At 39.7% G+C, this 15,153-nt stretch overlaps 1 protein-coding gene across 6 annotated transcripts in view; it reads right to left on the bottom strand.

Moving 5' to 3' along the window:
- Positions 1-347: 347 nt before the first annotated feature.
- USP53 (ubiquitin specific peptidase 53) overlaps positions 348-15,153 on the bottom strand; it is a 28,996-nt gene continuing 14,190 nt past the window's right edge. For all 6 annotated transcript variants that reach the window (XM_051804990.1, XM_051804994.1, XM_051804996.1 and 3 more), the window contains 8 exons: positions 14,890-15,039; positions 14,239-14,410; positions 13,120-13,266; positions 12,337-12,480; positions 11,272-12,001; positions 9,479-9,552; positions 4,523-4,622; positions 348-4,027 (listed from right to left, as the gene is read on the bottom strand). In XM_051804990.1, coding sequence (XP_051660950.1) covers positions 3,040-4,027; positions 4,523-4,622; positions 9,479-9,552; positions 11,272-12,001; positions 12,337-12,480; positions 13,120-13,266; positions 14,239-14,410; positions 14,890-15,039 — 2,505 coding nt within the window. In that variant the 3' untranslated portion in view covers positions 348-3,039. The remainder of the gene's footprint in view (positions 4,028-4,522; positions 4,623-9,478; positions 9,553-11,271; positions 12,002-12,336; positions 12,481-13,119; positions 13,267-14,238; positions 14,411-14,889; positions 15,040-15,153) is intronic.

The following is a 15,153-nucleotide window of genomic DNA, read 5'->3' as shown; positions in this document are numbered from 1 at the left end:
GCTCTTTCACAGCACCTGGAGTTCAGGAATACATATATCCAGGAAAACTTTGCTTATCTCTAATAAAGGTGAAAAGAGAGCTCGTGTAACTAAATCAGTCATTTGTCACCAGATATGAGGGATTATGGTATTAAAATCGCTTTATGCATTTCATGAGTATAAAAAAGTTTAATCTATTGAACAGCTTTATAAACAAATACTTCAAATTTTACTGTTCAGAAAAGGTAACTGAACCACCATCTCTGCAAAAACTTTCAACCATCAATAGCAGCGTTAACTTCAAAAACGCAGTTCTGGAAAGCCAACTTTTTTTTTTTAAATGTGAAGTAAAAAAAGAACAGACACCAGAGATTTTAAATTTTTATCTTGATATTTTGAACGAGCAGAACTTCGCAAGAAAATAACTCTAAAGACTGAAAAATATATATTAATTACAAGACTTGTTAATATCTTTACTGTTACAAAAATTGTCTAGGCTCTTATACAAATCTATAGCCGGGAGGGGACATTTATAAAAAAATAAATAGGCACCCTAGGTAAGTTAAAACGAGTTATCACATATTAGTTAGCAAATATTACATACATACATACAGGGAGTGCAGAGTCAAATATAAAAACAAAGGTGCCTCGATTAGCTGTCTAGGGAGGATAATTAAATACCTGGTAAACATGGGGCACAGAGAGAGTTGTCTGGTGAGATTGTTTCAAGCCAAGCAAGGAGACTGAAGAACATCTAAATCACTGCAGCTACTTCAGAAATGAGTTTACCAGTTGTGCTTCCTGGGAGCCGAGTTCATTGGTATCAGTAAGAGGCATTCATGTTGCTCCTGGGACAGAAGTAGCAACGTTGCTATGCATGTTTAAAAATACATGTGTTCTAACACCATTCACAGTTGTTGCTGTGCTATTCATACATAAAAATACTGTCATTTCAAATACAAGATTTTTTTTTTTTTTGCAAAACATTTTACAAATTGTACATTATTTACAAATTCCATAAATCTTGGGTTTTTTTTTTTTTACACAGGTATTAGAAGACAGCTGTACTTAACTGGCTATGTATATTATGTAACATGGCTAGATGAACTAGAAAAGTTTAATTTACAGGTTCTGAAATCTCTCTCAAAAATATTACAGTAGGAATCACCCACGTTCTTACATTTTTAGTGTTCTTCTGTATTCAACTGATTTTCTTACAAAAGGATCATTTTTTAAGTTGCTGTTTACCAGCAGCCATACCTAAACATGCATAGTATTTTCACTATAAATCCTTGAATTCATTTTTTTTTTTCCAAGTGCTACAACTAACTTTGATCAAGAAGGTAGAAATAAGGTTAATCTGAGATACCTGGTTTGTTGCATATATATAATGTTCCAGTTCTACTGTAAGTTGCATGTAATTTAAAAGAAAAAAACTGACCTTGCCACAGAATAACCAAAAGTAATGTTTAAGTGTTTACCTTGGATAATTGTGCTAAACAATTGCCAATGTTTGGCTGGAGCACTAAAATTCATGTACATAAAGTTATAAACATAAAAAAAAAAAGCCTTTCTGACTAACAGTGCAAGTATAAGCAAGAGTGGTTATTATGCATCTTTAACCTTGTTGCATTATTTTTATAACTAAAAGGCATTGATGATTTAGGTGTAATCAGCAGCACCCCAAGTTAACACTCTAATGTGAGTAATGGAAAGATTTAGCCTTTTTGGATCGTGTCAGGCTTTGCTGCCACTGCCTCAGCACACGCTAGACAGTTCTGTGCACTGATTTAACTAACCAAATAAAAGCCAAATAAATCCTCCTCTTTGCTACTAAGTCAGGTTAACAAAAGACAAGGTAAATGCCAGAGCTGCCAAAACTGTGGGCAGTGACAGAGCAGAGAAGGGGGAACCTCTTCTTTCCCTGCCCCTCAGCCACCAGAGTCTGAACGGCTGCGCGTTCAGCCCGATCTGCTAATGCAGACCATGCCCATGTGTAGGGCGGTTCCAGAGGGGGAAACACAGCAGTAAAAAAAAAATTAATTAAAAAAAAATCAAATGTGTGATCCCCATGAACCAATGCTCAAAATGTCAAGTTGGAAAAAAAAGGGAAGCTTAATAAATAGCAGCAATAACTTTGCATGCACTTGGAGGATAAATCAGAACTGAACAGAAGCAGTAACTCTATCTAAAACCTTAGAAAACTAATCTTTCATAGTTGCATGATAACTCTGTATTTAAAATTAGCATCCTATTCTCTTATACCAGTTTGTAACTGATGTCGTTAAATTTAATAAGTTAAAGTATATAGCTTATAGGGTGAACAAAATTTGATAAATGTGTTTAAAAACATACACTAACATGGAGCAGGTGTATTAATAGGATAGTATTACTGCAGTTTACTTCAATTCCCTTTGAAAGTCTCATTTAGCATTTGCAAACCAGGACGGTTTTTAAAGGATTATTATTATTATTAAGGCTTTTCAAATAAAAAATAAATCCTCTGGGTAAACTTGTATTAAAGACACTTGAAGGTTTGTGAAAGCACAGACTCTCAGAGAAGTCAGTTGAAAAAACCGTGTCATCTCCTGCCACCTCTCAGGACAAATAATGCTCTATTATTACTACATTTACTGCATTTTATGTGGTAGTACATTTATCCCTTTTGTTAGTCTAAGTAGGTAGTGACCACAGTCTGAAGGAGCACTTCTTAAACTGCAACTAATTAAATCTTCTTACAGATTTAGTAACGTCCAGTCGATCCCACTGCTGTAAGATGTGCACAGACCATGTTTAGTACAAACTGTAGAAGACAAGCTGAGTAACAGAGGTAAGCATTAAGGCAACTAGAGTAACAAATCAAAGAACCACAAGTTAGCACCTCTTCTCCTCCATTGGCCTCCAATTTGCATATTCATTTGAACAGTGGTAACTCCCACGCAAAGTACGGTCAGCTGGGTACCTGGTTGTCACACACACACACACATTCAAGGTTTGTGCCCATTCACAGACTACATGAAATGCAAAAGTCAGAGCCGGGTGTGGGGTTTTTTTATGGATCTATCGGCTGCAGTGGATGCCTTCTGCATTTGCCTTGTACCTCGGCTCGGGCGCGGGATGCCTGGGTTCCAGGGTGGTGTGGTATGTAGCGTTCAGTTCGACCCCAGCTGCTGGAGGATGCTTCTCCTTGGGAAAGCTCCCGCTCTCCGTGAAGTACAGCTTGGGCCTCTGGTGGTACTTCATCCTGTAGGTGTCAGTCATGCAGCTGTCGACTGAGAAGTAGGTTGTGAGGGACACGCTGTCGTTCCCGTCCACGTAGCCAGGACTCGGCCCCGTGTGACGGGATCCTTTCTTTAACAAGTTCTCAGACACGGTCCAGAAGTCATTGACTGACAAGCGAGGTGGAGAGTCCGGTTTGTGGACAAACAGTTCATTCCCCGGAAAGGGCTCCTTCAGCCTCTGTTCTGGTGGGAGTACACTGGGTTCTGGTGCAGGTTTTGGAGGTGCACCTGCTGGCCTCAGTGGATTACTTTGCAACGCTTCCGTGGGTTTTACCTCCGCTGCCAAGTTACCCTCTGATCCCGGCAAAGTATTCAGAGCGTATTTCTTGGGCGGCAGAGGGGGAGGGACGTTCTGGTACACTGCTTCAGGCACCCAAAGGGCATCCCCCCTCCGCAGCGGGTGCCCGGCGTGCTCAGCGGGAGGGGCGGGAAGCACCACGGCCCTCTCCGGCAGGGACTGTGGCACACAGGGCGCCAAGCCCACCTTGGGACCAAGCGTTCTTGTGTGATGAGACTGCGGCTGGGCAGAGGGCACAAAGTCACTGTGGAGCAGCTTCCTGCCACAGGCATTCTCGGGGAAGGGGTGGGATATGCCATCAGGACAGAACACTGCCACGTTCACCTTCTCAAGCCTGTCCGGGTGAAGCCACTCGGAAGGATTCTGTCCGTTTGCCCTGGTCCTGCTTTCCGACTTCACCACGTCTTTGACAACTGGCTGTAGAGCTGATGAGGGGAAAAATTTCTTGTTGGTCTCAGGCATTTCAGCTCTAAAATACAAAACCACGCAAGATGTAAGTATCCCTAAAAACACAGGAAGGGGTTCAAATAGCCCAAGGATTTTTTCAAAGACAGTCTTGGTAAAACTGCCTAAATATTCAAACTGACGAGAGAACTGGAATCTGTTTAACTTACAGCCACTGATTAAAAGTTGTATTAAATTACTCCAAGGTTTCTTTCATTTGAAATGTAAAGTGCCCCCCAGAAAAATCTCTGCAAGAGATGCAAGGTAAGATAAATTCGTTCAGCATTCAGGACTATGTCAAACATGACCTCTGCTCTCTTCTTAGTATCCTTATGACTCTGATACATCCACTTTTCAAATATTGAATGTTACTTTTGCCTGCTAAATTTGTGTTTAGATTCTTGATTGTCAAAAATATTGAATACCTTAGCTTTTCAGTGCTTAATATTGATTATTGTAACATAACAGAGTTCAATATTTCTTAAACTATTATAAAGTAAATGATGCCAGTATTAATTACCTCTTTACTGGAGGACTGGGCACCTGCAAATGTAATTCTGTTGGGAAACCAACATGAGGTCTGTAGTTAACTTCAGAATTGAACTGGTCTTTCCTCAAATCTGGGGGTAGAAAAAAAAGGTATTTTAAAATAAGCATATATACAGTCCAATTCCTTCTTTGTAATTGCTCAGAGGTTACAAAAACAAACAACACACAACACAACAGGACAATTAATGCCTTTCAAGATTTGAGATTAATCAAAATAGCCATTTTGAAGACAATCTGTGACAGGTGGCCAGATCTCACCTTAATGCTAAATAATCTGGAGGAAATTTTCTGGGTTTTTTCTTACCAGAAAATAGGTAATTATCACAATTTTGAAGTCCTATAGACACACTTTCAGCATCACCCTAATATTTAATCTTACTAAAAGCAGAGTTTCAAAAGCACCTTTTTATTAAACCATGCTTGCTTATTCCACCATTCTAAATCATTTAAATTACAAAATAAAAACTATTTACGAAATCTTAAATTTCACATCATGTAATAATCATTACATCAAATGAATGTAGGGATTTGGGACATTTTAAGGGTTTTTTTTTGTATGTGGGTTTAAAGAAATACGTTCTTTGAAACGATTAAAACCTTAGAGCAAGACTGTACAGCTCGCAGAGATGCTGAGCAGACCGAGAGCACTGTCACTCACATGCCCCAAACACACACCACTGAGTGCCTGGGCCAGGGTTTTACTGACAGGCAAAAAACCATTCCCCCAAAATACACAATTTCTGAACAAGGCAGCTCCTGATGAACAGTAAATAAAGGAAGCATTGAAGTATTCGTGTCAACACCACATAGAATAAAACACTCTCTTGGCAAGTGACAAGCAACAGTCTGTTTGTTTAGAGATAGATGCTCTTAAGTCTTCCTAATGCAGTGATTAGCACATTATAATCAGTCACCTGCTCTGAAGCCATTCAAAGGAATGGCATTATTATTATTATTATTATTATTATTATTATTATTATTATTATTATTATTATTATTGTTACAATGGCTTATTTTGTCTATGTATAGACTAGACTCATAACTACTCACCTGTTTCACTTGTTACCTCCTGAAGTTTAAGTATTACAAGTCATGGAGCTTTTGACTCATGAACACACAAGTCAAAGGCCCAACAACAGAACAGAATTAAACTAAAAACTTTGGGTGATGCTCATTTTGATGGTCAATATCTGCCCTGTCTTTAAGTGATGAAAGACTAAAGACACCATCTTCGAGCAAGAACACAGGTAGCAGCGGCTAAATCAGCATACAGCACAAGAGACAAAGACCCCTGTGGCTTTCCTTCACGTCCTGACATTGAAAAAAGCAGCAGTTCAAAACTGCTCCACCTCACAGTGAGCTCGGTAACACCGAGAGCAGCGTTTCAAGGGGAGAACGTTTCCGTGCGGAGCCGGGCGGGATGGTTTAGTTTGGGGACGCGGCAGTACCGAGGGCCGGCCCGGGGGCGGCAGCACAGCCCAGGCGGCTCCCCCGGCACCTCCGGCCGCCCCGCGCCCGCAGAATTCCAGCCGGGCTTAAAAATAGACCTGTTATTTTCCCTTCTGCTGACAGGACAGCCATGCACGGGTAAAACCGGACGCCGGCTCCATCGGGAATTTTGGCTCCGCGTCCTCTGCGAACCTAAATATGGGGAGGCACAAGCGCGGCGCTCAGCCCGAGCCCGGCATCCTTATCAATGGGGCTCGAGGAGCTGAGCAATAAATGAGAGGAAGCTGTTTTAGGAGGTACAAACTGCCTGCTTTTAAGATTTGCGAACACCTATTTGCACGTCTGAGTAGTCCATCGAGATTCCCGCGGTATTAATATCTGTTCTATAGCCCACTGTTAGGACAGAACTTCTCCTCTGGTATCTCCATTTACAAATACAGAACATGTGCAAAAATCTGCTTTCTGTGGGGAAAAAAAAACCCCACATGAGCATAAATACAGAAATCTCCAACAAAAACTCAACTCCACATTAAATTCTATTTCCTTCTAATGTGTTTTAGCCGCACATTTCCTGGAAACTTTTTTACAAAAAAAAAAAAACCCTACCTTTTTTTAAAATAACTTTATCAATAAAAAACCAAATTGTACTATTTTTCATAACACATATTGTGGCAAATTCCTCTCTCTTAACCCAGACATTTTCTGAATTAAGTGGAAATTATAGGCAAACTTACTGGAAGCTTTGGAAATGTTGAACAAGAACATAATCCAAGTCAAGAAGGTAAACACGTTATAACTTGTCCAAAATAAAATATTATTTTTTAAAAATGGTGACCAATTTTCAGGGAAAAAAAGAAATCCTTATATTCAAGGAACTGTACTTTTGGAAGCAAAGGCAATTTGGATTCTTCTTTACACACACTCACCAGAGCTTCAGGATGATTCTAGATTTCAGTTGGAGTTTTCTCATGCTATTGAGCTTACTAATTAACAGGAAAACCATTAAAATTATAGTCATCATTCCTCAATTGGAAGAATGTGAGGCTGGAAGTTTTGCCCTCACACTGCTCATGTCACATGTTCCTCATAACCAAAAAAAAACCTCTCCTCCTCAGTTCATCAAGTTCAAGCTTCATAAACACTAAGTCCTTAATATGAATTATGCTTAATATGAATATCTGCTTACTCAATATTTGTGTTGTCCTGCCAAAATCCGGCCACACAAATTAGGGATTGGCCTTGGGGGACCTTTGCTTCAGCACTAGTTATCAACTCACTGCCAGTGTAAGCAGCAGCCATTTGATCTCCCCACCACTGCGTGATCCAGTGTTTCTATCTTTATAATGCTCTAACAATAAGTTTATTTTTGTAAGTCAGGGACAGAATTCCTCAACTGCTGAACAGTAGCCTTCCTTATTCAGCTCCAGTTGAAAACAAGGAGCTGGAAAAGCACAGTTACACAAACGGCGGGCAGAATTACAAGTCCAACATTATTTCCATAAGAAGTTTTCCACACAGAAAACCCACTCAGACATATTTGTTGCAGTTGCCATGAGAGCCTAACGAAGCTTTCTTACATTCCATTCCTCTCTCAGAAAGGACTGAGCATTTTTTTTTAAAAGTCCTATTTTCTGGGAGCCTCTTTGGTTCTTACCTACCGATCCACGTCTTGTTCATAAACACCCAGAGATAAAACATAGGTAACACAACTGAAACATGTAAATGACTACTCTTGTCCTTGCTAAAGGTGTCCTGACACACTTTTAAAACTGAGACTAAATAAATCTTGAGCCCAATACACATGTGAAATGATCAAATTCTTCAGATTACCTTTTCTGTCCATTAATCCGTTCCACTAAAAGTATTATTTTCCAAAACTTGCACACATGAGACCTTCACAACTGATTTAAATACATACATTTTTGTTATGAAACTATTCAAAAGTTAGTTACTGAATTAAAATAACTGATTAGATGGGATCCTATCATCAGTTTTTTAATGATAACTCTAAGGATCACCTGAAATCACTACACTTTTTTAAAGAAAATGTACAGTGCTTGTAAAATGTTGAAAGTTTTCAGTACACTTAAGTACTCTCTCCAGAGAACACTCATTACAAGCTCAACCATTGTTTTAACCCACCTATTTTTCACACCAGAGTCCTTTATGTGTTTTTCACTGGTGTTTTTTTCTTTTTTTTTTTCCTATCCAGGTGTGTTTGATAAGAATGGTGTAGTGCAGAACTAAAGCAGAGTGAATGTCGTGCAAAACCAGATCTTTGCATTCCATGCAACTCAGTTTGGGGTTTGGGGCTTTTTTTAATAAAACACCAAATTAGTTCTCTTCCTACAACCAAAAAACAGGTTAGAATAAGGATAGAAAAGGTAGAAGTGGTATGGCAGCACCCCCACTCCCTACTTTAAGTCCTAGGAGAAACTATACTATACATTATTTGGAAAGAAGTATGATATCTATAAAAATCAAATGTTTCCTGAGGAAGTGGCCTAATATTTATTGCCCCTCTTTGTACAAGCACCCTTCCATTGTTTCAGCAACAGCAGATAATGATTTTGGCTGGCCTCAAGCTGACCTATAATATTTATATGCCAAGGCATTTATCAACTTTATAAAACCCCAGCAGACATATTAGTATGTAAAAGGAAGTAGACTTCCTTATTACAAGTGTTTCTTCCTGATATTGCTTCATATCTTGAAGGGAAACAAATGGTGCCACAGTCCACCCAGACCTTTAAGGAAAAAAAAAAATCTTCCTTAGTATCCACCAAGAAAGTTCATGGAAATGCTTTTTGGGGAAAACACAGGGACTGAAAAAAATTACAATGTTTTTTGTGTTTGGGTTGGGTTTTTTTTTTGCGGGGTGAGGCAAGGGGTAGGGGGAGGAGAAACATGCCCACTTGCCAAAACAAAAAAAACCCCAACAAAACAAAACCAACAACAACAGCAAAGAAAGGATATGAACGCTTTTCATCTTCATCCATCAGTATAACTCACTGAAAAGCTTTAAGAAAATTTCTAATTCACTGTGCAGGAAAAACACCCACAAAACATATTTCCTCTGCCATTTTCAAGAAGACAGAGTACACAGGCTATGATGAGTCAGTAAGAGAGATCTCGACTGAAAATAAGTATATAAGAAAACCTCTTCCATCATGGTCAAAACAGCCACAAATTCCATGCCAATTTTCTTCTAATCCACTGAAATACAGCCAACCTGATACACAGATTGCCTAACTTTGAAATATTTGGTTATGGCTTGTTAAAAAAAAAGCAGTGATAAACGGTACGTACATATTTTGATTTTGCGACAGATGAAGACATTAATTTATGCAGCAAAATGATAAAAAATACAAAAGGCTATTCAGAAATCTGCCCATCTCTTGTGTGATATTAATACATTTTCAAATTCTGGTACATCTCAAATACTTTTTGACAGCTTAACCTTTCTAGGAGTTCTTACCATGGAGGTTTCTGTTCTGCTGGGGCACCGGATGTAACACATGCTCAGCTTTTCTGGTTGACGAGTTCTGTTCGCTGTAAAAGAAGCACATATGTGATCTGAACACTGCTTTTAGCACTGCTCCCACATGTGGCAGCCTGTGCTGATCCACAAAAATTTAGGATGACCTGAATCTTTTAATACGGACAGACAAGAATGACTGATTTTGCTTTCTTGTGGTTTCAAAACAATCAAAGACATTTCACTATGGAAGCTGCATTTTGTATGTTTTTAACTAAAAAGTTTGCTTTGATAACTTCTTACAATACTTTGTGAAATAAGTTCTAAACTTTTGCATCTCCACTTGGAGAATCACAGAATGGCCTGAGTTGGAAGGGACCTTAAAAATCATCCAGTTCCAACCCCCCTTCCACTAGACCAGGTTGCTCAGAGCCCCATCCAACCTGGCCTTGGACACTTCCAGGGATGGGGGGATCCACAGCTTTTCTGGACAACTTGTTCCAGTGCCTCACCACCCTCACAGTAAACAATTTCTTCCTAATATCTAATCTAAACCTACTCTCTCTCAGTTTGAAGCCATTTCCCTGGTCCTTTCACTCCAGGTTCTTGTAAAAAGTCCCTCTCCATCTTTCTTGTAGGCTCCCTTCAGGTACTGGAAGGAAGTCAAAGCCTTTTCATTTCCTGGTATTTGCTATTGTTTTTTCCCATAAAATAACTTCTCATGAAAATATATGTCCAAACATTTGCAGAGATGTAGCAATCATTTGTGACCAGGCTTGGCCTCTCAACTCTTCAAGAAGCATTTGGACAACAGCCTCGGGCACATGGTGTGATTCCTGGAGTTGTCCTGTTGCACAGCCAGGAGTTGGACTTCAGTGATCCTCCTGGATCCCTTCTGACTCAGGGTATTCTGTGATTCTGTCTGTGCTCTTTCATTTTAAGGATATAAGCAAGATTTGAAAGAAGAATAGATGGGTTCTAGTAGGATCCTTCCACTAACAGTTTAAGATAGACAATACAGAAAACTGCATGTGGGAGGATTCTATTTCACAGCACCACATAAACTGAAGCTGGAATCTAGTCCAAACCCCCTTGGTCAAGCAGGGTCAACTCCATACCCAGGATCACATCCTGCTGGGTTAGGAGTATCTTCACAGACAGACATTACACAACATCCCTGAACAGGATACTTAATTCCTAACATACATCCCTTCTAAGTAAGTCTAATAAAATATGGCTACTAACCACATTTTTGGCCAGTTTTAGTAATTTCAAACAGGTCTATCAATTACCAGGTGATCAATATATATCTGAGGTGTTCTAGAACACTGAATTTCTGCACAGTGAGTAGTAACAGCACACAAGAGTCACCTACTGCCAATCCCATCTCCTTGTCAGGGCCTGTCTGTACAAATGTTACAGGTATGGTTTATATGGACACTGTGTTCTACTACAGCTGGAAAGTTGCCCACAGTCTAAAAATCTCCTGAGTAAAGAAGTGTAGCAATTACTAGGAATGAACACACCCTGTCCCTCAGCAAGGCTCAGCAGTGTCTGGCTCAGTGCCTTCCACAGGGAACCAGCGCTGCAGCCTCAGTGTGAAGGCAAATGGGACACTTAATTGCCCACACCCTTACTTCTAGACACACTCCAGCCTTCCACATGCCTGACCCCAAGCAAGTTCCAAAGCATGTTTTCCTGGGTTTTTTGTTTTCTGAACAATACATAAATATTAGAACAGCTTGGTTTTCTATGAATAGCATCTATGCAAGCACTAAGAGCATGAGCATTACCTGCAGGAAGCACTTTCTTTCACACTCTTGACATCTGCCGGACTGATTCCTTCAATAACAGGTGAGTCCGGATTTGCAGATCCGTTGCTGATATGATCACTGCTTTCATATCCAGATTCTGTCCTCTGAATTTGCCAGTTATCACCATGGACTTTTCTCTCTGTAAATCCTTTGCTTTTTTCAGCGTTCCCTTTTCCCTCCGAATCCAGTGAACTTCGACTTCCCGTATCCTGTTTCGTTTCATCCTCATAAATAGTCATTAAACCCTTCTGCCCTTGGGTCTCTTTTGGCCAGTGGTTAAAGCTGCGCTCCTTTTCGTGCTTAGATTTACTGCTCAGGTTTGCCTTGTGCTTTGGGCTGTGCTGTTTTTTCTCGCTCTCACTGAAAATGCTGTCTACGTTCAGCGTCTCCCGCATCGGTTTCCAACCTTTACTTCTGCTCCTGCTGCTGACGCTTCCTTTGTCCCTGGAGTCCTGACTGGTGTCCGTATCGTAGCCAGTGACACCGTCAGGTCGTGTCCTTGTCGCTGGTTTCTCCCCAGCAGCAAAAGGTTCTGTTTTATTTGATGCGAGCACGTGTGCAGAAAGCTTTGCTGGGTGAGGTGCGCTGTCGTGCCTGTAGGGGCCTCTTCCCTGGCTGCTGTATATCCGCTGATCCACGCAGTGCCTGAGGCCATTCCCAACGGGGGGAGACCCCGACTTCACGCTGGAACGGTCCTCCCCAATCAAATCTTGTAAGAACAAAAGGAAAAAAAGCTCCATTGCAGTTCTCATTCATGTTTCAGAGAATGGATTGGGTTGGAAGAGACCCTAAAGACCACCTCGTTCCAACCCTCCCTGCCATGGGCAGAGACATCTTCCACTAGACCAGGTTGCTCCAAGCCCCATCCAGCCTGGCCTGGAACACCTCCAGGGTGGAAGTGGTCATTGAACTGATATTGTTACTCTACTAATGTTTCTTACAGTATCTCTACAAATCCAGTACATATTTCAGAATATTGAATTTCTCTTAAAAGGAGAAAGCTATTTAACCCGTGGATTCTCTGGTCACATTTTTAAAATGTACCTCTTTGTCTCCCAGACTCTTTCCTTGGTCCTCTGTCCGCGTCTTTTCGTAAGGATGTGAAGTTTTTCATGTCAGCAGCTTTCTGAGCACACTCTCTGGATAAGTCCTTCAGCCTGTCCTTTTGATCGCTGTAACCCAACTTAGCTGCAAAAAACACTTCTTGTCAAAGACCATTACTCAGAAGTCATTCACCACCAAAACACACAAATGTATCAAAACACACAAACATTGAGGGACCATAACCTAAGTTTTTTATATTAGTACTACTTAAAAAGACCGATGGATTACATAACACAGATTGAGAAAATTGGATTTCTTCCCAAACATTAAGTCCATTAACATACAGGACTACAAATAATGCTGCATATCACAATACTGTTGGGGAAGAGTGTTCCTCAGGTAGCCAGTGATCCACAGAGCCTCACCTCAGCCTCAAGTCACTAATGTGCCTTTCGACCAACAACACGACTGGAAAGCTTTATGATGATTGAGAAATGGATCAAGGCCTCAAGAGCCACTTTAGTGAAGGAATAATGAGGGCAATAAAAAATATTCTGCATTTGCAGTTCTCTGGAAAAGTTAACATTCCATGGCAGATATTCACGTATTACTTAAAACACTGAACGAATGTCTGAACAACAACTCAGTCAGTCAGTGATGGGATTCTTCCTCTAGAAACACTTCTGCTCCTGAGGTTATCACACACCTGAAATGCCATAATCTGAAATATTTCATAGTAAGACATATCTGGGCGTTTTTTGGGTGGGAATGGGGAATACATACCTGGACCTCTACCACCACTCGCTTGAATGTGGCTTCTACTGAATGCTGAATTATCTGGCTGAAGCTTTTTATTACTCCTTTGATTAATGTCTCCAATTCCATTCTCTTTCACGTGCTCTGATTTAGCAGCAGAATGCTTGTCAAATCCTGTCAAACAATACATTTGGCTTTAGACAGAAAAAGCTTCCCAAGTTAAAATTTTCAATATCTAAATTAAAAAAAAAAAAAAAAGAAAGCTTTTTAATTGCAGATTAAAAAAAAAAAAACAAAACAGAAGAAAACCCTCACTAAAACCTACACTACATTTCCCTGTACTAGGCAATAAGGTTCTGTAATATTTGATATACTGCCATATTTATAGTGGTAGCCTGTAGTGGAAGAGGGTCCTCAATTCTTTCCTCCCTGAAGCAGTCTATGCCATATCACTATGCATTGTGTGAAGAGGAACATGTCAAATTCAATTTGGCTTTTATTTAATTTACTTGTAAGATATGTTTAAGATTAAAATAAAATAATTTGAAAAACCCTAGACAGCAGAACAAACTGCAGAACCAAAAGGGCTGGATTCTTACAGTGAGGCTTATTGTACATGAATCTCAGATAAAAGAAGTTTCCTGAAGCTCCTTTTGATTTTTCCCAAAGTTCTGAACTGTGCTCTCTGTACATACATATATGTGTGTATTTATATATATATATATATATACACACATAGACACACGTGCTCCAAATCTATCCCTATATGTGCATGAAGCTTTAAAGTATCTTTTTATAGCACTTTGAAAAGGTATTTTAAATGTTTCAATACACACATAAGAACACCCACATCTACAAATACACTACGATTTTCTTCTCAAATTACTGAAGTTGTGCAAAGCAGTTCTGACCAATCTACAACAGAACATCTTTTTTCCCCATTACCCATTAGTCTCAATTTTTATTCCCTTGTTAACCAAACAGTTCTAACATTGATTATATACACTAATCTCTTTTCTTTTGAGACTCTTTAGATAATGACTGATAAGAACAAAGCAGCCAATCCTTTACCTCCTCCTTTATAAACCCCATTTCAGAAATATAGCTGATACTGTTATTAAAAAAAAAAAATATATATCTAATTACCCAAGTCTTCCCCATTTCCTCCTGCTGTTTTACACTGAGACCAGTGAATAATCTGCTTTGGTGCATCCTCTGGAGATACAGCTGTGCCATCTGGGTTAGCATAAAACAGCAGCAATGGCTGGAAGTGACACCGAATGCACCTGGAGACCACGTCTTTCCATTTCGTTCCAATCTAAGAAATAAACCAACAAAACAAACCTCAAAACTTTACCAACAGCCCTGAAGCCAAATACAGAAAGAGTAATTTGTCAAGCAGCTGGTACCAAATGCCTAATTCCAAAGGTACATGAAGATTCAACATTTTTAGCACACTGGTGTACAGAAACTGCAGCAGAAAGAATAATAATACATGGGATAACAATCAGAACATCATTCCTATGAATACAACTGCCAGTGTCTTCTTTTTCTTTAAAAGAAGTGCAAATTCAACTGCACAAGTGCATGAACATCCTGAAACGTTCAGCATTTGCAGGGCACGACTATAAAGTAGCGAAGCCAGCTCCAAAATTGATTTGTGAGAACTGAGTTACAAAACTAAACGTTTATTAAAATAAAAACATGGCCTCGACTTTCTTCAAGTTTGGTGTCAGGAGAATGCACTCTAGAAAAGAAAAGATCACTAAATTTGGTAGGAGTAAACCCAGTATTTACCTCTTTTACATTAGCATCATCAAACAGCACCCATTTGCAGCTCTTGGTGTGAAAGGCAAAGGCACAGTAATGTCGGCTCGTGTAGCAAATCATTCCCACAAGAAAAAGCTCACTATTTTTGGCATTTTCGTCTGTAACCCTATAAAACAGCTGTAAAAATGATTATCTATTTTAAAACGTGTGTAAAACATTTAGCCTTCATTTCCTGACCTACTGCTGGCATTTCACCAAGGCAATTGGTATTGACTGTCCTGTAGCATTATA

This window comes from Manacus candei, unplaced genomic scaffold, assembly GCF_025592945.1.
Source record: "Manacus candei isolate 608988 ecotype Guabito, Panama unplaced genomic scaffold, ASM2559294v1 h1tg000062l, whole genome shotgun sequence".
NCBI lineage: Eukaryota > Metazoa > Chordata > Aves > Passeriformes > Pipridae > Manacus > Manacus candei.
Note: the sequence above shows the minus strand (reverse complement) of the source record. Positions and strands in the feature narration are given on the sequence as shown.